This window comes from Pseudopodoces humilis, chromosome 2 (genome assembly GCF_049639895.1).
Source record: "Pseudopodoces humilis isolate 2021_Gansu_Grassland_sample_001 chromosome 2, ASM4963989v1, whole genome shotgun sequence".
NCBI classification, from domain to species: Eukaryota; Metazoa; Chordata; class Aves; order Passeriformes; family Paridae; genus Pseudopodoces; species Pseudopodoces humilis.
Window position 1 is genome coordinate 59,343,865 of NC_142201.1, and position 23,912 is coordinate 59,367,776.

At 40.6% G+C, this 23,912-nt stretch overlaps 1 protein-coding gene across 1 annotated transcript; it reads left to right on the forward strand.

The window, feature by feature from the left end:
• The first annotated feature begins 55 nt into the window (after positions 1–55).
• On the forward strand, positions 56–22,353 carry TNFSF11 (TNF superfamily member 11). Its single transcript, XM_005516395.3, has 5 exons — positions 56–296; positions 8,416–8,583; positions 15,088–15,133; positions 15,216–15,314; positions 20,369–22,353. The coding sequence occupies exons 1-5, from the start codon at positions 90–92 to the stop codon at positions 20,788–20,790; spliced, it is 942 nt and encodes a 313-aa protein (XP_005516452.1). The 5' UTR covers positions 56–89; the 3' UTR covers positions 20,791–22,353.
• Positions 22,354–23,912: the final 1,559 nt, after the last annotated feature.

Here is a 23,912-nt window from a genome sequence, read left to right on the forward strand (position 1 = left end):
CGTTTATAAGAGGTGCCCGGCCGGGGCAGCGAGGTTGTTTGCCGGCGCTGGGCAGCTCGCTGGAGCCGTCGGAGCGGAGCGGAGCTGCGATGCGTCGCGCCAGCCGAGACTACACCAAGTACTTGCGCGGCTCCGAGGAGCTGGGCAGCGGCGCCGCCCACGAGAGCGCCCCGGCGCCGCCGCCGCCCCCGCCGCCCCCGCCGCCAGCATCTCGCTCCCTCCTCGTCGCCCTCGTCCTCCTGGGGCTGGGGCAGGTGGTCTGCAGCGTCGCCCTCTTCCTCTACTTCCGAGCTCAGGTAAGCGGGGACTGGCGCGGGCGCTTCCCACTGTGGCGAGCGCGGCCGCCTCGCACCCTGCAGAAGATGGGGAGGCCCTCTGTAGGTGCGATCGAAGCGATTTATTAAAGAAAAGGAAACGAAACAAAAAGTTTTAGAACACACTTATCTGTCTCCGAAGTCGATCCAGTTCTGAGAGGGGCCAATGGGCTCCCAGTGCCCTGCCCAGCTTGTGCTGTCCCCTCATCACCGGAGTCGCTCCAGGTAGCGCTCCGGGCATCGGGCGCGTTTCGGGATACAGGGCTTCGCCGAGAGGTTGGACGGGAGGGGCCTCCTGACTTGGGAAACAGGTTAGTCGTGATCCTTCACCTGAAGTCTTGCAGGGCTTTGGTTTTTGATGATCAGCTTTCAGTTTTCTACTGGGGAGAAGTTTGGCATTAGCTATCAGAATAAGGTTCCTCACCCAGAGGATGGTGGGAAGTGGTCACAGCACCAAGAATGACAGAGTTCCAGAAATGTTTGGACAACGTTCTCAAGCAAATGGTGTGATTCTTTGAGATGGTGCTGTGCGGGTTAGACTCGATGATCCTTGAGGGTCTCTTCCAACTCCGTATAATCTGTGATTCTGTGACATGGCTGAGGTCTTTGGCTGCCATGAATGTTTCACTAGCAGGAGAAAATGGCTTTAAGGACCAAAAAGGGACATCATGCAACACCATTCCTGATGGTTTGTCACTCAGGCTGCGCAGGGGTACTGCCGAGGAGCGGGGTCTGTGTGCTCGTGGGCATCGGCCAGAGGCGCCTGCCGCAGCTCGGGAGGCTTTTTTGGGATTCTGGGGAATTTCTGGGAGAGAGCCGCCCCTCACCTGCCAGGCCTCAAGTGTGCCGGGATGTCTCGGAAGAGGCAGCGGTGCGTGCGGGGAGGTGTCGCTGTGGGGGCAGATAAGGCGATGGGCGGTTGGGCTTTCGGAGAGAAGAGGAGCCTGCTTCTTGGAAATGGCTCGGCTGCCTGGATTCCCTCGCTGCTGCACCTCTTACCCGGCAAGACTGAGCCCTCTCGGAGGAAGTGGGGAGCTGCCAGCCAGTTGGTTCTCAGGGCTAGGTGTTAGATTTCTGCTTGGCTTTATTGTCGGATGCTAGTTAGTTCTGTTAATGTGGCTCTGACTGCCGTCATGGAAGTGGTACTTCTGTTGTGTGTACTTTTCATTTGAAGTCGTCAGAGGCTGGAAACTTGTTTCTTTTGGTTTACTTTCTAGGTAGAGGCACTTGATCTTGAGGTAGCAGGCTGGATTTCTTAACGAAGTGCACTCTGAAAACGGGGGTTGCAGAAGTGTATACCCACTTAGATGAATGACTGTCAAATATACAGTAGCACTGCTGATAATTTATTATGCACTATTTCGTATTTTCTTACTGACAATGGCTTTGTGTTTTCCATTTATCTAAAAATAAAACGTAACGGTAATACAGCAGTTAGTTAATAATAACTTGTATATTTCAGAAGAGTGACATCTAATTTTTTGGGACTCACTGTAAAGTAGCTTAAAGCTACTTGTTTGCTTGACAGTGAAATAAATGAATGCCTGCTTCAACTTGTGACAGGGGAATGTTTTTCGCTCCAGATGTTCATGGACCTGAAAAGACATTCTTGTCAAAACATAGCTCAGAGATGTGCAGCTATACATTCATTAGGGGGCTCAAGAGCTGTTGCAATCAAAACAATTAATCAAAGTATATCCCCATTGTAAAGACCCTTTCTGATAGGTACATGTCAGGGTTTCACGTGTGCCTAACAAAGGGTAAAAAGGAACCATAATGGCTATTTTTCTTCCACTTTCTTGATTTAAAAAATGGCATGGTTCAGGTGCAATTCTGCGTTTGACAGCTTAATTCTCTTGCTATTTTCTTGTTCCTCTAGATTTGGAGTAGTACTATTGAATGGAGTATTTTGTAAATTTGAATTTCCAAGACATCTAGAGGAGGTGATATAACTCAGTGTAGGCTTGACTGAAGTCATTGCCTAAAAAAATTTAATGGAGGGAATGTAATCAATGGAAAATAGAATAATAAGTGTACTCTTGAACTAAATACATAATTCACTATAAGAGGATATGATAATTCATATTTGTTCACCACTTGTAATTGTGAAATAAGATAGATGGAAAAACATAGTAGGTCCTGCAGCAGTTAATTCTTATTTCACATTCTCAGAGATCTATTTTATTTAAATGGGACATGATCAGACCTCTTTTTTTAAAAAAAAAGATTTCTGTGAAGTTTGATTTTATTAAGCTACTTCAATTTGGCCTTTTTGGTGTATATTTCAGCTATCTAAATTTGTACTTTAATAACAGAACTTAATTATTTTTAATAAATGTTAAAATAATGAAGCACTAGTAGTAGAAGCTGTGCATGAAAAGATTTGAATTGTTTGCTTGGTAAATTAAGCAAATGTGAATTAGAAAGACTTGACTGTATAGGCTGATATTAAGAAATTATATATCTTAGAAGCTCTTTAAAACCTTATCTAAGAGTCTGAGTAAACTCTGACTCAGTTTTTCCACTCACATTTTGTCTGTATTCGCATAAAATCATTTGGGCAGGATCATGACACAGTATAAGCTGAGACAATAGTTGAGGTTTTGGTTTTTCCTTAATTTTGTTTATTTTGTGGCTCGAGCATTTGGAATTTCACAAGACACATAACTAAGACTGACACTAGGTTTTCATGGGTAAACACATGTTTGTGGCTAAGAAATAATGCAGTGCCATGCAAGTGAGACAATAAACTGGTGTGTCGAAAAAGAAAAAAAATAAAAAAAAGCAACAAGTTTGAATTTTACCAGTATTCTCATAATAGTGAACTGAAATGTAAACACATTAGCATGTTTTATCTTTGCTTTTTGGTCCATCCTGTGCAGTGTACTGAATCCAAGAAATGAAACAATAAGAAAATGTATTGTTCTTAAGCATTCATTTTGCCTATGCTTTGGGGAATATTTTCTCATTGTCTGTAAAAATAACATGCAAATTTAGTTAAGAGACTCAGAGCAGCTGGAGGTCATCCCTCTATAGGGACTCGTGCACAGCACAAGATGAGAGAAGTATTTTCTTTAACTTTGACTGATAAATGCTGAGGTATAGTCTCCTAAAGCTTTTCTTTCTGGCCCATTATCCTTAGTGCACTTAAATCTCAAAAGAGGAGGAATCTGGTCTAACACTGACTGAGCTGGAGGGCAGTGAAGCAAATTGAAAGTGCTCAAATGTGTGTCTGGGTGTCTAATGCCCACAGTTTAAGCTAGACCTCTAAGAGTGTGCATTTTTCCCATTAAAAAAAAACAGTCTGTACAAAATTTAAGTATTTCTACCAGATGGAAAAGTTAATACATGGATAAATAGTGACCTGGAAGCCCAGTTTTTATTGTCATTTCATGCTTATTTGGAATTCTGACTTTGTGGTGTGTTTTCAAGCTATTGCCTTTCAAAAAAGATGAAGTTTTGTGAGCATTGTGGCGAACAGAAAAAACAGCTTGCTGGGGCTCATTAACATCTCCCAGAAGCTGGAAGAACCCCTTCTTGGTGCTTAAGAAAGGTCATGGAGAGCAAAGTGATATTTGATAGTCTGGAAAGTGGTTTAAGTTTGAAAACAAGTACCAGTATAGATGTTAAACACTTATTGAATGAATAAGTATTTAGTGCAATATTGTAACAGTGCATAATTGATGCAAAATGTAATAGTAAAGGTGGGCAGAATATATTTTATCTTTTAAAACCAAAATGAATCTTTTTACATCAGAAACTTGTTTCTTAAGGCTGTAAGTTCATTTAGTCTCACCCATGATGTTGGAGTTCATTTTGGCTGCCCTGAATTGGGTGAATAGAGTCCAGAAATTTAGCTAGAATGATGAGAGATACTGAAAACCAGGGGACACTGAGCAGTCTGATCTGATTTCAAGGTCAGGCTAAACAGATATTAAAAAATAAGCTAGACACTCCTATCTTTAATTAAATTCCTCTAGGATATTTAGGTGACTTCACACTTTATAAAGTTTTCTCCTTTATTTTTGTTTGCATCTTGATGTTTCTTCCAGATATTAAATCTTTAGGACTTTGCTGAAGGTGCCCTGCCCTGCAAGTTAACAAGCTGCTTCTGGTATTTCATCATACTTTTCTTGTTCTTTAGAAGTTCTCCTCAAAACATGTCCTTGGAAGTTTTTCTGTGCATCACTACTTCCCCCCAGTTTTGATCTCAGTGCTTGGAAGTGCTTGTTTACAGCCATGGCAGTTCGGTGTGCGTTCTTTGTAAAGACATAAGGTGTGGGATTTCTGAGAATGCCTTTTCAGGCAAGTCAGCTGATTTTCATAGTTAAATGTGGTGAAGACTATTCTTGAAAGTATTCTTTGAAAAAGGTGAGGGCAACGGGTAGGTTAGCTAGTCCCAAAATCAGTTTCCTCTTATCTTATCTGGAGTCTTGCAGTTTTTATCGGGGTGGGCTGCACAGCTCCAAGTTGCTGAAACCATCAGCTGCAGTGTTTCCATTAAGCCTTGAACCTTTTACTTGTAGGTGCAGAGATGCTGGTTTTCTTAAACCTTGAGCAGATAAACTCAAATCTGAGCAAGTGATTCTGTGCAATCTGCTGTTACTGCTGTGATACAGTAGTGTGTGACACATTTGAATGATTGCTGATAGCAGTGATTTGTCATGCTGGACACTCAGGCCTTCACAAATTTCATGATCTTTGTGCTGTAAAACCTGGTTTTCTTGCCTGTTATTCAGAAGATGTGTTTTAGTAAATCCAAAACTGGGATTAAACTGGGATAAAAATTAGTATTTATTGGCAGTTATTTGCTGTAGCTTTCTCTGTTCTATCCTGTGATTTGTATAGAGGGGAGAAGACTCGGATATCCAGATCTTGTTGGAGACATCAGTTCTGTCAGGTCTCTACTGTTCCCAGCATGAGAGGTTACATTTGAAATAATGGGTCATATGTTTGGGTCCCTCAGTACCAGAAGTGTATCAACAAACTGGAAGGTGTCCAGCAGAAAACCACTGTGACAGGTAGGAACCATAATGTATAAATGAATGGAGAACTGGATTCTTTGACAAAGAACAGACTAGGGTGAAGGAAACTAATTACTGTTTTTTAGCTACCTAAAGACAGTCAGGCTCTTCAGAAGGGCACAGCAAAAGCAAGAGGCACAGTCATAAATTGCAGCAAGGGGAGCTGTAGCTGGATATAAAACCCAAGGGTTTTTTTACACACTAGAAGTAGTGAAGTTTTAGGACAGTTTGCCCAGAGAAGCTGAAAGTCATCATTGATGGACATTCCCCAAAGGTTGTCTAGAAGGCCTTGGCTTACCTGACCTAAGTTAAAAGTTGGCCCTGCTTCAAGCAGGGGACTGGACTAGAGATGTCCAAAGGTACCTTCCAACCCAAGTCCTTCTGCATTAACTGCCTTTTAGCAGCTGTTGGGAAACATTTTCTGCTTTTTTTTTTTTTTTAATTTTTAATTATTTTTACTATTATTTTACTTTACAGTTGATTTTCTGAGTTCTGAATACAAATGGAACATAGTGTGAGAGATGCTTTAAGAGTGCAGTTTTTACAGTCAGTTAAAGCTAGTGTTGCCTTCCTGCTATTTCATTCTTATGCCTATCCCTATACCAACTCTCATGCTTGCCTGATACCTGGGATGACTTGATTTTGGGGAACTAATCTTAAATCTTAAAGGAAATTAGGACATAAAAAATTCCTCCTTTGTTTCTGATTTAGAAGAGGGGACTGAAATCCAGGAATTAAGTTCTGTGGTGCAGGGGGGAAGAGCAGAGAAATGTTGGTTTAGATCTCCTTATGGAGTTCATGAGGCTGCACTGCACTCTAGCTGACTTTAGAAGGCATTAATGTTGGTTTTTAGGACTTAATTCATTGAGCTGCAGTGACTATACACAGATTTTGTTTGGGGTTCAGCTGTGTCAGGAAGATGTTGCTGCCTCCAAGCCATTCTGTAACTCATCACTACCCCTCTGCTCAAAGCTGTGGCATCTTATGATCTTTGGGTGAACCTTCTGTGACCTGTTTCATTCTGGATCTGCAGGGATGACTTGAGACAGATAGACCAGACTACAGGATCTGACATTGGTCTGAATGAATTGGGCAAAGAACTTTCCATCTGGAGACTTGAGCAGAAGGGTGGTGATGGAGGAGGCAGCATTCAGTGCTGCTGTCTGTGCAACAAATGTCTCTCTGCTGTGTGTTGCTATTGGGTGGCTGCCTGGGTGGTGTAGACTTTAGTTCAGCTCTCTAATCCAAACTTTATGCTTTTAAATTAAGTAATTTATTTTTTGAGGGATTAAGGGGTTGAATTTATGTTCCTGTGAACAAATGATATATTTGATTCCCTTTGGCTGTTTTGTATTGTGAAAAGCTTCCTTTTGATTTGGTGTTTTGTTCAGCTCTGTGTTAAGGGAAACTGAACACTAGGCACTGTCCACAACGTCTTGATATTCCTGCATTGCAATTACAAATAGCCTTTTGTAATTCCCAGGTAAAAGTATTTCTTCCAGCTAAAGAGAGATAGAAGTAAATGTTCTTTAATAGGCCAGTTGATACAGTTGGAGAACCTAAAGAAGAGTTTGAGTGCACAAACGTTTCTTTAAGCTTGAAGTAAAAGCAGAATAAATGTGAGTTGCGAACTATTTCTGAGAGCCCTAGGCCATTTCTGAAAGATAGTTGTTAATCTCTTCAGTGTAAAGGATTTGGAGTTTGTGGAAAAAAAATGGGTAAAATGATTTAAATAGTTTTGTGCAATAAAATTCTGTCAAGGTACAATCCTAATCCTTGGATTATCTTCCAATTTATCTAAGTAATAGATAGAATGCAGGATTTAAAAATATTGATTCAGTCACAAAGACTGATTGCTAAAAATGTCTTGCAGATACTCTAAATTTACCATTCCTTGTCTAATGATGCAGAGGTGTCCTGTGGTGCATTTTGGTCATCTTTTGGTCTTTGACTTTTGCTGTCTTGGTGACTATTTCACACAGCAGTATCTCCTGCCACTGTCATGTCTTAATCCCAGCTGGCAACTGAGTCTCAGACAGCTGCTCCCTCCCTGATGGGATTACGGGGAGAATTGGAAAAGTGAGAACTCGTGGGTCGAGATAAAGAAAGCTTAAAAGGTAAAGGAAAAGCTGCACACAAAATGAAGCAGAATATGAAGGCATGTGTTCAGCCATCCCTAGGACAGCAGGGCTCCACCACACATAAGTGACTTGGGAAGACAAATGGCATCATTCCAAGTGTCTCCCCTTTCCTCCTTCTTCCCCCAACTTTATATACTGAGCATGATGCCATGTGGTCTGGGATATCCCTTTGGCCAGTTCTGGTCAGCTGTCCAGGCTGTGCTCCCTCCCAGCCCCTTGTGCACCCCCAGCCCTCTCTCTGGTGGGGTGAGAGGCAGAAAAGGTCCTGGCTCAGTGTCAGCCCTGCTCAGCTGTAACAAAAACATCTCTCGTGTTATCAACACTGTTTTGGTCACAAATCCAAAACACAGCCCCATACCAGCCACTGTAAAGAAAATAAACTCTATCCACAATGAGTACATCCATAAAACAGTTTCAGTAATATCTGACTGACAGCTTCAGTGATATAATTTCAGTGATAAAATGGTTTCAGAGATAACTCCTGTTTCTCCTCTTGAAAATTATGTGCTGTACACACACATACATACTTTGCCCAAGTTTCTCTACTTGACATTCATGTGTCATCTTACAAACAATAGCTTTTGAGAGAGGATAACTGTGTATGTTTCCTGCTAGAATAACTTTGATATTGCCCTGAGGGGTTGAAATACGGAATTCAAAATTATTTACTTTACCATAAGAATGGGGTTTATCTTTAACTTTTGAAAGTCACATATCTAGTCTAAGCTAATTAAATAGACAGCACCAGAAGATAATTAATTCTCTTATCTCACATGACTGTTGGATGAAATAAACCCTGATGCTGGGAACTTTTTCTCTCTACACTGTTTATAATGAGAATTTAGATAATAAACTTAGCCAGTGGCCAAACTTTTAGATGGTTGAAAAGTGTCTCTAACACTTAGAACTGTGGTTGTGCTCATATTTTTGTTTCAGATGGACCCTACTAGAATTTCAAAAGAACATGCACACTGTGTCAGAACCCTTTTTGGACACCAAGAAAGTGCAGATTTGCATGATGCCTCCTTTGAAAGTCAAGAAGCAAAGTTAATGCCAGAATCCTGTAGAAGTGTGAAACAGGCTCTCCAAAGGGCTGTGCAGAGGGTAAGTGGCACAATGTGTTTCTTTATTTCATAAATGTCCTGCAGATGAACAGCACCACCACCAGTGGTCCTGTTGGAATTAAAACAATTTTTCCAAAATCTGTACTCAGAGATAAGTTCTATAAATTATTTCCTGGTGTTTGACATGAAGTTTTATCCAGGATTGTATTATATTTGCTGCTGAATCTGGTAGTGGCTAACCAATTCTGTATTCAAGCACATTTTATTTATTTTATTTTTTTAAGAAAGGAAGACTTGAAGTTATGCTAAGAAAACTAATTGAAGTTAGATAATTAGCCATTCTGACATTTGGATGTGCCTGAATGGTAGTAATTTATGCTAATATTTATAGAACTTTTCCAGCACTTTGAATGCTCATAACAAGTGTCAGTTCCACATTTTTTTCAAAGAATCTTTCAGACAAGATTCTCTTAAGTCAAGATCACCAGCAAACAAAATCTTGCCTGAAGGAAAAGGAGATGGCATTTGCTCTCATTTGCTCTTGTTTCTTACTCTGCCTGGAATCAGAAATGAGGGTCAATTCCTGCTTTGGTTTTGCTCACTTTGCCAGTTCTGTGCAGACCATTCTCACACTGGCAGAAGAGCTACTTTGCCATAGCATGATAACTGGGTGGTCTTTGCCCAGGAACCAAGAATGACAGCTTGTTCCCAAACACAAATGACAAAAGAAGTCAGCCATCATGAAGAAGCCTAGGCAAGCTGGAAATATGCCACAATCCCCTTTTACTGCTGTTGCTGCCTTTGATCTCTTTTTGTGTTCATGATAGTGTTTAGTGCTAATTATGGGCTGTGAAACAGATGGATGTCTGCTATGGTATTTAGTTTTCCTGGCTTATCAGGCCCATTGCAACTTTACTGCCTCACATCTGCTTAGGACTGGCAGTTTTTCATTAAGGGTACTACATTAGGTTTGAGCTGAACTCACATATGCTTTAGCATGAACTGCACTTGGGTTAAACTTACAGCATTTAAATTGTTTTAATGTGATATTTGCTTTTAACAGAGAACTCTGAGTGACAGATCTTTTTGTGAACAAAATACAGACAGGAGTCCATGTCTCGTCCCTTTTTCTAGCCACCTCCTTCAAGAGCTTAAGGGGGAAACAAAGAGTTATGTCTGTAGGATTAGTTCTTTCCTCCTGCATTTTATAGAGCCTCTCACAGGCTGCAGCTACGTATGTGCTGTGTGCTGGGCTGCTCATTCACTCATGGCAGAGTAAGGAGCCTGTTACAGTAAGTCAATGGGGAGCCCTGTGTTCTGGTCATTTGCTGCTGGTTACTCAACAAAGTCGCTGGCTTTAGCTGAGGCTTTATATCCTGCCAGTCTGGATGGAGGTTAAATGCTGCAATGTCCATGGCCACAATAAGTAGTGAGCAGGGATAACTTTTTTGGCTGATGACCATTAGTTTGAGAACAATAAAATTTCCCTTGCCAAAGTAATTAGACTCTGAATTTCCTTTGAATGCAATGGAGTTTATTAAGCAGCTGCACCAGTGGTCTGGGTGCTTTGTCATCTTGTATCAATGACAGAGAAAAAAATAGATAGGAAAGTGGTGATCTGAGGCTTTCTACATCTGTTCGGTACATCAGGGAAGTGAAAGTAACAGTGTCAAGGCAGAATTATACTTTATCATCATCTGTAAATTGTGCCTTTCAGTCACCCTTCAACAATGAAGAGCAGAGATGCAGCTGTAACTTGCAGTTGTGATACTCCTGTGTGTGGATCCAGCTAATGTGACATAAAGGAGGTTTCCTGTTGTCTGTGCTTCCTTCACTTTCCTTAAGGAGAATCTAAATAATCTAACTTACGTGTGTTTTAAGAACCAGTTTCCTTATTTGAACTGTCAGCATGCTAAGTGACTGAAATGGAACACTTCAAGATACCGTCTGTTTTTTGATTTTTCAATATATTGTCTTTTGCAATTCGAGCTGTTAAGGAAATGAAAATAGACAAATTTCTTTTGCTCAGGTCTGGTTACAGCTTCTAGCTTCCTGCGCCAGATCTCATCTGTTTTCTTTGCACACCTGTAGACAGAGTACTTAAATGTAAAGCAGGGATTGATGTTGAAAATGAAAGTGCTCTTATGAAAACCAGTGTAGTAGGGCTGCAAGGTCCAGTCTAGAAATACTTGTCTCCTGGAAGAAAGAGTTTTTTTTCTTTTAATCAGAATCTAATGATTGATTCCTTAACATATTCCACAATAAAAATTCTGCTTAAGGAGCAGCTTACTAAGTAGAGAGCATATTTTCAATATTGCATATAAGTTTTCAAGCAGGCAAATAATATACTTTCCTAGCCAGTCTGTTTGCTTAATTTTTTTTCATGTAACCCTAAAAAGCTTTTGGCAGTCCAGATGCTCTAACCACAGTCCTTATGAAGTCTGTTATGAGCCTGAAGTAGAAAGGACTACAAACATATCTTGGGTCAATCCATAAGTAACTTTGCTTGGCAATGCTCCCAGCTTCTAGCTGCTTGTGGAGTTCAAGCGTAAGCTATTTTCCCACATGGCAGCAGAGTGCTTTGCTAGACCTCCAGGGCAGCATTTATAAAGAGATCTATATACTTAGCAGACATTTAAAGAGCACATAGTTATGGACCAAGTAAAGGCTTCACAAGTGATTGCTGCAAGTTGTTGAAATTTCACCTACAATTTTTGTAGGTTTCCATCCTACAATCTTACGTGCCTTCTTTTCTCTGCCAGCAGTAGACTACTCATTTGGAGAAAGGTTTTATTGCTGGTCTCTAAACTACAGTCTGATGAATATAGGTTCATGTACTTTCTATTTCACTTCCTTCCTGCTTCAAATTGCTGAATTTCCGGCAAGAGAATCAAATACTTCTTCCTGATATCAGCTGTATTTAAAGCACTTGGTAATAAAATAAAGTGCATAAAGAAGCTTTAAGACCACATCTGAAGCTATAAGTGACTATTGAGGGGTTCATTGGTCTTAAAAGGCTGCTTAGAGCTGCTCAAAGTAGATACTGAGATGAGACAGTAGATGAGAGCTAAAGGAGACTAAAAACCTTTCACAGATGTCATATCTTCAGGAGTAGTCTTGTCTCTGCATCCTTAGCATTGGACATTTATTTCAAGAGCAACAGTTATTTTTGCAACCTGCTGTGGATGAGGTAGAGAGCGCCTCCCAACTTCTCAGGCATTCAAATCATTAAAACATTATTTTTAGCTTTAAAATGAGAAAGTTTGAGCCTCTTAGTGGCCTCTTAATTTTTTTTTTTTTGGATGAAGGGAAGATATGTTTTTCATTTTTGTGACTAGATCCTTGTCTGTTGTTTAAACAGCGAGTGTATGGGGGAGGTTGGAATGTGGGAAGCAGGCCAGCAGAGTTGGCTTGGTGGGCAGGGAGCAAATGACAAAGGTGTACAAGTGCAGCTTGTCATAAGATTAAGAGTGGGGTGATTTTTGTGTACAGTTATGCTAAAAATAACTGAAGAGCCTGGTATCACACACGGTTCTGTGGATGGCAGTCTTAAGAGAAGTTGCTGGTAATGTTTTTGTCAGCAGTTTTCATGCCATTACAGCAGTGTCTTAGTCACGGGTTCTGTTGAGCTATTTCTGCCTCCTTAATGAGCTTCTACATTGTGAGTAAGTATGAGACACCTGAAAACATTCAGGAGCAAAAAAACCGCAGTTGATACTTTGGTGATTTGAGAAATCACAGCTCTTAATTCCTTGCAGTAAGAATACCAGGGGATTTTATAATCTCATTAAGAGACTACCTTCAAACATCCACTGAAAAATGTCCTTCAGGGTCAGAAGCAAATACATGGTTAAGGGCTTTTCTAAGGTAAGTTGTGTATCAGCACCTTGGAACTGTATGAACATCAAGTTAAGAAAAAAAAAATCAGTAAGCATTTAACTGCTTATTCTTTAGGAGGAAACCTACAACTCCATATCTGTTTCCTAGGGACTAGTTAATGTGTTTCATCTTCATTTTGGAATAGAAAAAATATAAAACTTTCATGAGGCTGATCAGAATCAAGTGAAGAACTTGACACTAGTCCAGTGCTCAGAGAACTGCTGGAGATTTTGTTTTCTGGCCACAGTCTAGCCACTTCTGATCCAGTGATAAACTCACAGAAGAGTCAACAAGCAATTCACTTAAACCCCCAGCCCTGGTTTTATTACCTGGTACTTATTAGGTAATTTTTATTACCTGGTATTTATTAGGTGCCATGATCTAACCAGTTGAGCTAACCATGAACACCAGGCAAGGAGAGTTGTGGACCCAAGTGTTCCTTGGTAGCTGTCCTTACTGAGTGGTGAAGCTGCAGATGAACAGCACCACCACCAGTTAGGAGAGCAGCTCAGACTGATTTCATGAGGACCAGAGCCACTCTGTGTGGAAGATGAGCTGAGCCAGGCTGCTGGGTCTCAGAAGGTGAGGTATTCAGCTGCTTCAACTCTAGCATCTTTATAAATGTGCAGAAGCAGAACTGAATGCTCCTAGGAAAAATATAAGTTAAAATTAGAATAGCAGTCGACAATTTTAGGGCTTTCAAGGGCTGAGCAGTTATCAACCACAGGATTTTTTTTTTTTAGTACAAAACCTAGGTAGTAAGAGATTAAAATGTACATGGTTCTTTTGGGATCTGATCAGTAGGCTTTTCAGGCAAGGATATTATCACGTCCTCCTAAAGGAAAGGATATTAAAACAAACTCCACATCTGAGAAGTTTCCACTAAGAAGGTAAGAAAACAAACATGTGTCCGCTTCAAGGGAAGAAGGGTTGGGATAGGTGTGCTGCAATGATCTCTGAGAGTGTGGCCCATCTCCCAGCCTCTTCTTGCTTACATCCTATTCTCTTCAGCGGATTTTGCCATTTTTCATAGTACCTAGTACTTGCATTCTCTTGTCATCCTGCTGTTTCCTACTCAGTTGTGGCTAGTGACTGATACTGACATGCAGCTCCTGGAAGTGAACTTCGTTTTCATGCTCCTAGAACTGACATTGAAGTAGGAAGATCAGAGAAGCAAAGTGCATGTGAATGCGGGAAGCAGATGCAAGTTTTGCTGCTTTTGAAGTTGTGATTCTTCTGCTTTCTTCTTGTCTCTACAGCAAAAAGCATCTTCATGACTCTTATCTATGAAATCAGCATATCTCAGCTGAAGTATTATGCTTTGATAGTCATACTACAACTTCCATACTGCTGTGGCTTTTCATTTTGGTTTAACATTTAAACACCTACTGAAAGGGGAAAGTGAGAGTAATAAACGCACCAGCCGAGGCTCTACATATTACACTGCGGTTGCAGAACTACATAAAAACAGGACTTCAGTTGTTTTCAGAGCAGGATTTCAAATTGTGAAACACCCCAGTGATTGAGAGCACAGTGGGACTTAGCTGATCTGGCCAAATCTGCAACATATTTCATATACACGGATTGAATCAGGCAAACAGCAATGTGCGTGGCATAAAGGCGGAACAAAGGACTACTCTTAGGTTTCAAAGAGAAGATGACTTGCTGTCTTCAGTAAAATGTTTCCTTTTACTAAACTTCTTCTTGACAGCTCCATGGTATGAGGTATTCAGAATAACAAATATGCTACCCCTGTTTTTTTAGAAAACAGATGGAGAGTCATGGGGAAAAGGGAGATAGAACTGATAGGGCTTAATACTAAGACTCAGTCTAGGCTTGTAACAAGAACAGGCTGCTTAGATTTTTTGAAATCTGCTGCATCTTTTTCTCAAGAGGAGTACAGGTGTGAATGATTAGAAGCAAAGCTTTTTGTGGTGCTTGATGCCTGCATTTTGTGCTGTTCTTGGGTTTGGGTAGCATAGTTTTCATTCATGTTAAATTTTATCTGCAGCTTTGAAGAATTACATACTTTCCAAGTCTGGGACCCAGTCCCTCTGGTCCAGCATGGATGATAATCCTTTAGTTCCTGCATACCTTGTTAGGAATAAGCCTTGATTGTAAAGTCTTACAGCCTTCCATGTTGGTGGTCAAGTGTGAGGCGTGGAGGTTTCATTCAGCTCACCACAAATGAAATTCAGAAGTTTAGCTAACCTTAGTTGTTAGTGGTTACACACTAGTTCCTGTATAGAAATGCCTCTTTCTTTGCCTTTAGACTCTTAAGTAGTTAAATCAGTTCATAAATTCATTCCACTGTTTGATGTGATGCCTTCTTATCAATCATTGTTCCATTTTACTTAGAGAAATATTCCAAGTACACTAGGTAGAAAAGGTTTTAAATGTGCTGTCACCACTACTTCAGTAAATAATGCGGCGCATACATGCTGTCATTTCTATCCACCTTTATTAGAATTACCAAATTACTAGAAGTAATTTGATTGTGTGTGCCTGTTACATGTATTATCATATTTACATGATTCATATCCCAGGCATCTGAACTGGTGGAATACTGTCCCCAGATACATGCAGAGTATTGTAAGTGTGCAAACTAAACATTGTTACAAAACCAACAAGAAAACATCAAAGCAATGTCTCCTTCTCATTTTAGGAAGTCCAGCGTGCTATGGGAAGAACGCCACCAAGACCAGAAAAAGGTAGGTATTGGTTTATGATTAAGAAAAAATTTAGTTCCACTAAAATTGCCTTTTTGGGATAATGCATTTCTTTTATCTCTAGCTGCAATGGAGGCATTAGGACTTGAACTGTACAAGAGGAACAAACCTGAGAAGCAGCCATTTGCCCATCTCATTATTGATGATAAGAATATTCCGTCTGGTAAGTTCAATTTGTAACTGAATACTTCGAATACTAATATAAATGTATAGAACAGTGAAGTATATGAAGATAGTTCAGTAAAACAGCAACAGACTGGGGCTTTAGAAATGGCTTTTGATAGTAAGAATAAACTGGATGCATTAAAGGATTTCAGAGGCAGCAGGGGTGGATGGCTTCCCTTTGTATCAGTCTTGTGCTGAATGGCCTCCATTTCAAATTTCCACTTTTCATGATCAGCCTCTTAAGGGGCATGGCTTGCCCCTTTGTGCTGTCTTCAGGTGAGGAAGGAAGATCTATGTTGAATGCTCTCCTCTGAAGTTTCCCATTTTCCTTTGGCCTGTAGGGCCCATCAGGAGATTTTCACTCCCACCCCAGCCATGAGGATGTGCCCACACATACAAGCATATACCAGCACAAACATTGCCCAAGCTACAGAGTAGGGGGGAAAAATTGTTCTTGTGGCTTTTATCCGCCCCTGTGGTAAGAGGATGGCATTTTTTAATCTTGCCAGAGCTCTTATTTTCTACACACAAGTATTCAGATGGCTTTGGGAATATCCTTGCTAGTACAATATCAGGGAACAAGACATGAGCCTATGTTGGAACACTCTCCAGAGGAAAAGATTCATTCCTAAAATTTTAAGATAATGTTAGAACAGTTTTACTTTTTGCCCTGGGGCACTGTCAGTTGAGATTTTTTGCTGTATTCTCAGTGCTGTATTCTGAACAGCTGGTGTGCTCGAAGTAAACCAGTTTTTTCTGAAGGTATTAGGTAGAGGATCTTAAGAAGGGGTTAATTGATTGCCACTGTCTTCTTTCTCTGAAGATTTATACGTTCTGCAGGGCTGAACTCATTGTTAATTGAGCTATGCACATTGCTTTTCTGTTTTATATAAGCAAACCAAAGGGGAATGGTGTATTGAGACTTGAAATCTGAGATTTTAGCAGCCTGCATGGTAATACCTTGCTCTTGCTCTATTTAAAGACAAAGCATTTCCATACAGCTTCTTGCCTGGAGGGATAGGATTTTTTCAAGTGCATTGGCATTGCCACAATCCAGAGCTTTATAGCAGAGTGCTTAAACAGCTTGTCAGATGGCAGTCAGAACTTCCATAAGCTTTCGTGTTAGCTCAAATGACTCCTTGACAAGCTTCTATATTAGTCAGATTTTGGCTTTGACCTACTTGTACAGTAGGTCAATAGTAGAGGATTCAGTATCAGTAAACTTGCCTTAGCATTATATCCTTGGAAGGTTTCAATTAATTTGCTAGTCATAGAAACAGATCACTTATCTGTAGAAGTGGGGTGTGTGTCAGTGTCACAGTCTGTGAAATCCTATTTCTGTGTGGAATTTATTTGCTGCTTACCTGGATGTTGCTGTAAACTGTAATTTTACAATTGTAATTTACAGCAGCTGATAATTTTTACAGCTGTGCATTGCTACATTAACCTTCAAGGGTGTGGCACAGCACATCTATGGGCAGTGGCCAGGGAGACATTGTTCTTTTTTGCTGCAGATCAACTCCTTACCAATGTGATGAATTGCACCTTTACTCCCTCCTGATCTGCCTTTTGCCTCTTTTGGAAGAGCACTGCCAGGAGTTAATCTGCAAGCACAGTTTCTGCAGCCCTTGTGGGCATTGCAGCAGTGAGGGGCTGCATCACTGGCATGAGGCAGAACTCCCTTGGCTGGGTAGCACACAGATTAGTGACAGGCATAAAGAAAGAAAGACTTGCCTGAGGGGTCACCAGGAGTTTTTCCTCTCCCATCTTGTTTTCTCTGACTGCAAATGGCAATTTCTATTTTCTTCCCCTCATTCTTTGTCCTGCATGTCTGAAATACATCTAAATTGTTTTCTGCCATCCCTGAGTGGACAGATCTCTTCTTAGTATTTTAAGGTTCTCTACTGTCATCGCACTCATCCAGAATAAACAGTGCCAGGGAAAAAAGGAAAAAAAAAAATCTTCATCACTGTCAAACAGGATTTTAAGCAGTTTTCTACTGTACACCCTTCATGGAGGGGCACTGAGAAGTATCTGAGAGAGAGCATTTTGCTTTGACCTGGTTCACAATAATGTCAGGCCTCAAGTGGACTTCTGCAGCTGAGGGAATAATGCAAGGGAGGGGGGTGGAAATAACCCTTCCCAGATCTTGGTGTCCCCACCCACCATTTGGCACAGAAACTGTAGTGGTTTGGCTTGCTGTGTGTATTTTTTAAGTTTGCTGCATTAGGTTAGAGCTGGATGCTTGCTGGTTGGTTTTTACCAGAGCTCACTATAAATGCTACCTAGGTCTTAAATAAAAACAGTGAATTTTGGCTTGTAAATTGATTACAGAAATTAGTCATAGTTTAAAGGGGAAAATCACAAACAGAAATAAATATAAATGTTAAATATCATTTGGGGTGTGAATTGATACCTTTAGCTGTCTAAGGAAATGCTGTAGTATTCTGAGCTATTTACAGCTGCAGGTTCGACTTAGCTGCCCTTTGCCTCCAAAAGACTTTTCAGAGCAAAGAGTGCTTTGGTCCTTTTTTCAGGCTTTATTTATACCTGAAAGCTACTAGAATGCAAACAAATTATCAAATTAGGGCTCCTTTCTACCCTGTTTCCCTCACAACATCTTCCATCTTGCTAATTAATTTTATTTAACTCATTTGTACTAGTCTTAGCTCAAGCTCACAAAAAAAATACATTGTTTTTATTAATCTTCGGTTTTGAGAAAGAGCGTGCATTATCTTGAATTCTTAAATAATGCTTTTTGTCCTGTCTGGAAGGCTATTTTACTCATTTTCCCCCAGCCACTTCCTTCCTGTCAGCAGGACTTACCTTGTGCTGTTTCTTTCATGGTTCCAAAGTAAATTATTTCCCAGAAGATACTGAATTGCAGCTCTTTTCACTGTCCCATGGTTTGGGTTATGTGTCAGAGTTTCTGATACATAACATTCATGGACAGCGGATCAGGCACTAACATGCTCCAGTTTCCTGCACTTCCTGTGTTTCAGGGTACTGATTGTTCTGAGGTCTCCAAATCTGGGTGTGTTACCACCAGAACTGCTGAGAACCTGCTCACTCCTTCCATTACAGTTGCATGGCATAACTCCTACCAGAGCATCTTGGTGCTGTGCTGCTGGCTGTGGTATGCCTCTTCTGGAGCTCTGAATTGCGGCAAAATGCCTGTCTGCCTCGGCACACGTGCTCATAGCATTCTAATCTAGCTTGGATGTGACTTCTAGAAGTTATCTGTACAAATCTTCTGCTCAAAACAGAGAGGGTCCCATCATCTCTTGGCCAGTTCCCCATAGCATCCAAACAGTGTAAACAAAATTCACCCAGAGCCCTTCACTCAATGACAAGTGACTGTGGCACCTATTTGCTCTCTTTACCCTTCTTCAGCAGAAAACCTTCCCACTAAGAATTTCTTCAAAACTGCAGCTTGACTGGCGACTAAAAAGTTGACTTGTCAGGTAAATAAAATCTGCTTAACAGCCACCCAGTGTGCCACTGGGCAATCACACATGTCTTTCTGCTCCATCATAGGTGTGCATTCCTGTCCTGTATCTAATGTGCCTCTCCTCGATCCAGGCAGAGGTTTCTTGCCTGTCCTCCTCATCTTGAAGTTAGCCCAGTCTCCATGGGGCAGTACTTCTCCCAGACTTAATGCTGTGCACACAAAGTTCTACAACTCCAGCTATTCCCAGTGCTTCAGAGGTGCACTCTGGTACCCCTGACTCAGCAGATTTTGCAGGTGAATAATTGCTAAGAGACTTAAGGTCTTGGTTCTCTTCCAGTTAATGGATGGGTTTCAGGTGGGTTTTTTTTTTGAGGCACTGCAGAGAAGGTGGCTTCTCTGTCTGGTTTTGCTTTCATAATTTCTACCTGGCTGCACTAGACCCATAGGGAAGATGGTACATGTGATCTGCCTTCGACAGTGCTTTTGCTTAAGTCTTTGTGGAAGAACGCCAGAAGGTTTTTGTTCTGGGCTGCTGTTAAAGTATTCCTCTCACATGGAAAAGTTACTTGCCCTCGGCAGTTAGGGAAGACATCTCTCTCAAATTTCCCTGTTCCTATTTCCCTTCCCTTTCTGCACACACTTGGGGGGGTCCTGGGGTCCTCTGTAGATGCTTGGAGGAGAGGGCACTGTGCCCTGCTGTGTGCCATGGAAAGTTTGCTAAGGATGGACTGTTCTGGTTCGATGTTGGGAGAATAAGGTACTGAATATTTCAAGCACTGGGAGGCTGAGGTATGAAGTCCTCTGGTACCTACGTGAACCCACTGCTGTGGGAGGGAGCAAGTGGAGTCAGTCTTGTGTGCTGAAAATTACTGTTGGTTAGAAGGACAAGTTGGCCACCTCCCATCTGTTGTGTTATGCCCTGGGTATTACTCCGAATAATAGAATGTTAGTGGTTTGTGCCTGTCAGGTAGCTTGTCATAAATACTTGAAGTTCTGCATAAAGTCTAGGCAACTTAGTGTGTAGTACTAAAGATGCAAAATTGTACTGACCTTTCCCCATTTTTTTGGTGCTGTCAAATGAAAATATGCTTACCTTTCTACCACTGCAGTCATACAAACATAAAATATGGAAGGTTTCATAAGCTTTCTCTTTTGGGAATTGTCAGTTCAGCTTTTTTTTCCCCCAGAACTTTACTTATTCCTTGTCACCACTCACATGTTAAAGACCAATAACAAGTTTTTCAAGTTTCTCTCAACTATTTGCAACTTGAATAAAGTTTTAGGTGGAATGCAATGTCTGTGCAGAACTTGTTGCATGGTTGCTTACCATAATAAAACTATAGGCCAAGCAAATGTTTTGTACCACAGTCCAGCAGATGTTTTGCTGGGAGGGCACAGTTATAAATACTAAGCGAAATATAGGTGTGTATGATAAAAAGAGGAAATTTCTTAGGAATTTTTATCATAATTGTTTCCTATTCACTTTAGCCTATAGAACCCTAGCTGCTGTTCATTCTAAAAACATAGAGGCTGCTTTCTAAATGTTGAGGTTTGTCAAATGTTTATAAATAATCCTTTTTTTTTTTTTTTTTTATCTCCAGGAACTGGCAAAGTGAACCTCACATCCTGGCATCATGACAAAGGCCAGGCAAACTTATCAAATATGACATTCAGTGATGGAAAACTAATTGTTAATCAAGATGGATTTTACTATCTTTATGCCAATATTTGTTTTAGACATCATGAAACTTCAGGAAACTTGACTAAAAGAGGGCTTCAGTTGATGGTGTATGTGATTAAGACAAACTTTAAAATAAGGCGCTTTGATGTGTTGATGAAGGGAGGAAGCACCCAATACTGGTCAGGGAGCTCAGAATTTCATTTTTATTCTGTAAATGTAGGGGGGTTTTTTAAATTAAAATCCGGTGAAATGATAAGTATCCAGGTATCAAACCCATTGCTACTGGATTCTTCACAAGAAGCAACTTATTTTGGAGCATTTAAAGTTAGGGATTTAGATTGACTCTTTCTTTAGTGTGCTGAAAATTGTTTGAGTTTTTAGTTGTCCAACAACAACTTGAAGAACTGAAAATCTTCTGCAACCCAGTTACATCTGTGTAAGCCATGTATCTCTAAAGACACGTTTTTGTCCCACACAGGCTCCACAGGAGTCCTGCAAATGTATGGAAGGACAAAATTGCACAGTTCTCCTGATTTAGTCTTAAAGCAGTTTTACTTCATTTGTCTCCACTGGCCTCACAAGAGTCAGTGTGCCCTTTGCATTTGTAGTTAAAATCAGAACAATTAATATTATTGAGCTTCTGTTTCCAGGTTCTGCCCTGATTACTAGTTTTGGTGCAAACTTAGGGCAGGACAGAGCTTGGCTCCCAACTTGCATTCAGGGCTCCATTTTACTTGGGGTTGAGTATTCTGACTCTGAGACAGCAAAGATTATGAAAGTGTGACTAATCCCATTGCATTTGATGTGGCTTTTCATGTGTTGAATTGGGGTTGATTTTGCTTCGCTGGATTAGGGTTGGAGAGCTCAGACCACGGCAGAAATGGGTTGGAGAACACCTAAACAGTTCAACTTAACTTTTACCTGATTAAAGGGGCCATTCCAGGAAGAAGGGAGATCATCTGGCCTTGCAGTTCTAAAAAAAGTTAATTACAGGTCATGTTATTATTGTTGCACAGTTAATTGCAAATATAGATTGCCAAACTATGGTGTGCCTTTGAAGTATTACATTGTGCCAGAACCTGCAAAGACATTTTTTTAAACAAAAAGTATGTATTTTTATATTCTGTAATATCTAAAGTTATATTTCAGGTGTAATGTTTTGTGTAAAAAAAAAATGTAAATTATATTGTCCTATAGTATTTGATACAAAATATTTAAAATCTCTTGCTGTTTGTATATTTAATGTTTTAAACTGTTTTTATGTACAGACATGTTAAACTGGTGCACTTTTTAGTCCCAATGGGAAAAAATGCAGCTATAAGAGGTTGTTTGCAATTAGCAAATGTAATATATATCTTTGTTCTTCTTAACTTAATGGATTTCTTTTAAACTTGTCAGTATTAAGGGAGGCGAAATCACACCAATGCCATGAGTAATTACACCAGAATGCTGGTCACTGGGTGCCTTTCAAACCTGGAGGGTAATTAAGCTGGTATTATGTAAAAATGAAATAAGAAAAATATTAATACATAGTAAGCCCCAGAAATGTTTCAGGGGTATTTATAGTTTCTGAACAGGCGTATTTTTCTACAACAAAATCTGCCAGTGTTAAATTCTGCAATTGAACAGTAAGTTTTTTAGCTTAGTTTCCTGAAAAAGTGAAGCTTATGTCATTGCATTGCCTGTTCTTGTCTCCCACTGTAGCTTTTAAAGCTCTGCACCCTTCTGCCAGCTTTGGCAGATGAATGGCAGAGTTAAGAGATATTCTTGCAGGTTTTATGAGGACAGACAGCTGAGAACAACTCAGCCATTTATACATTATTTGTCAGTGGCTGGCCACTGTTCACTTTAGCCAAGAGATTAACTGGGGAGACTCCTGCAGCGTGAGTTGTCGCTTGTGCAGTGCTTGGCCAAGGGAGGTGGGTGGGTGGAATCTGAGGGTGGGTATAGGGGCCAGAGGGGAGGGCTGCAAATACTGAGGTGATTAAATTTAGAGCACATCTGGACAGGGAACAGCAGCTTGGTGGGTAAGAGGATGAGGGAGGGTTTTGAAGTGTTTGTGTGCTCTATGGGTGATGTGGGGAAAGCCCACTATTTATTGCAGTAGGAATCAAATCTGTGGGAGTTGGGGCTTCATACAAATCCTCAGGCTTTTAAAATATTTTTTTTTGTTAAAGGAATTGAGTTGAATTCAAGCAATTATTTTATACTGTATAATAAACATTTCATTTTAATGTTAATATTGTTTTCTTACAAAATATATTTCTAAGAAAAAAGGCAACTTTGTGATTTCTTCATTTTCATGTGTACCCATATTTCTTGTGCAGCTTTGATAATTTTATTCCGATTTCAGAATGTGTAGGCTGGGTATGGTAAAACTCACTCAAGAAAACTGAAGCATAAATCAACTGTTTTGAGACAATTACAATGAATTTTATGGAGTTTTGATTTGGCTTCAGATCTACATACATGACTTTCAAGTCAGGTTAGATCTTCAGGGGTTAGAAACTCAGCTGAAAACGAGGACTTCCCATTTGTTTCACATCAAACAGTTATCAGTTCAAACCCAGAAGTAACTGAGGAATCTGGGGCTCTTGTTTTTTTTATTTTCAGGAGCTACAGATCACAGTCATTTTTTCTGCTATAGAGGTGTCCAGTAGCAGGCTGGGAGAAAAATGTCTATTCTGTGTCTGTCCTGGGGGGTTTAAGCCACCCTCTGGGGAGGTGGAGATGGGGGTTCAAGTGATTTGAAAGTAGACTCAGTAGTGATTGCCCACAGACAGTGTAGTATGAAGCCGGGGAGCCACCAGAATTAAATGTCACCTGAATGACAGTGGCTGTGGGCTGTGAGTGACCTGTGGCATGTGTTGACCCCCTGAGCACAGACTTGTTGGTTGTCTGTGCATCTAAGCCACCAGAGCTGAGAAAAGGGTTCCTGAGGCTCAGCTTAGCATGCATGTTCTCAATAGGAGGGTTTTCAGCATCTAAATTTCACAATACAAGGCTTTAAATTTCCCTTGTGTGACAACTTTGAAGCCTAAATGATTTGAGGGTTGTGGTGGTTTTTGGCTTTTTTTCTTCCTTAGCATCTTCTGGCTGCAAGATGTTCAGTTGTATGATGAACTAAGTGGGAGGGTTGTGATAATGTCCTCCTGGGGCTTTATAGGCTATTGTTAGAGTAACAATTAGAAGCCAAGCTCCTACCCTGTTCTCTACAAAATAGAAATCAAGTAAGAGATCTCATTATTCTGCCTGCCATGCCTTGGTCCCTTCTTAGTCTTTATGCATTCAAAAGGAAGCAGGAAGCTCCATGTAGAGCTCTAGGTACAATTTGACTTGCTTTTTATATCAGAACAGCCACAGATTGAAAAGCTTCAGTGGTGTCATTTGAGGCAACCTGGGCATGTATTCCAAGATGATGAAACCTACCTGTGCTACCACTGACCTTCCTAAAACCAAGTCTT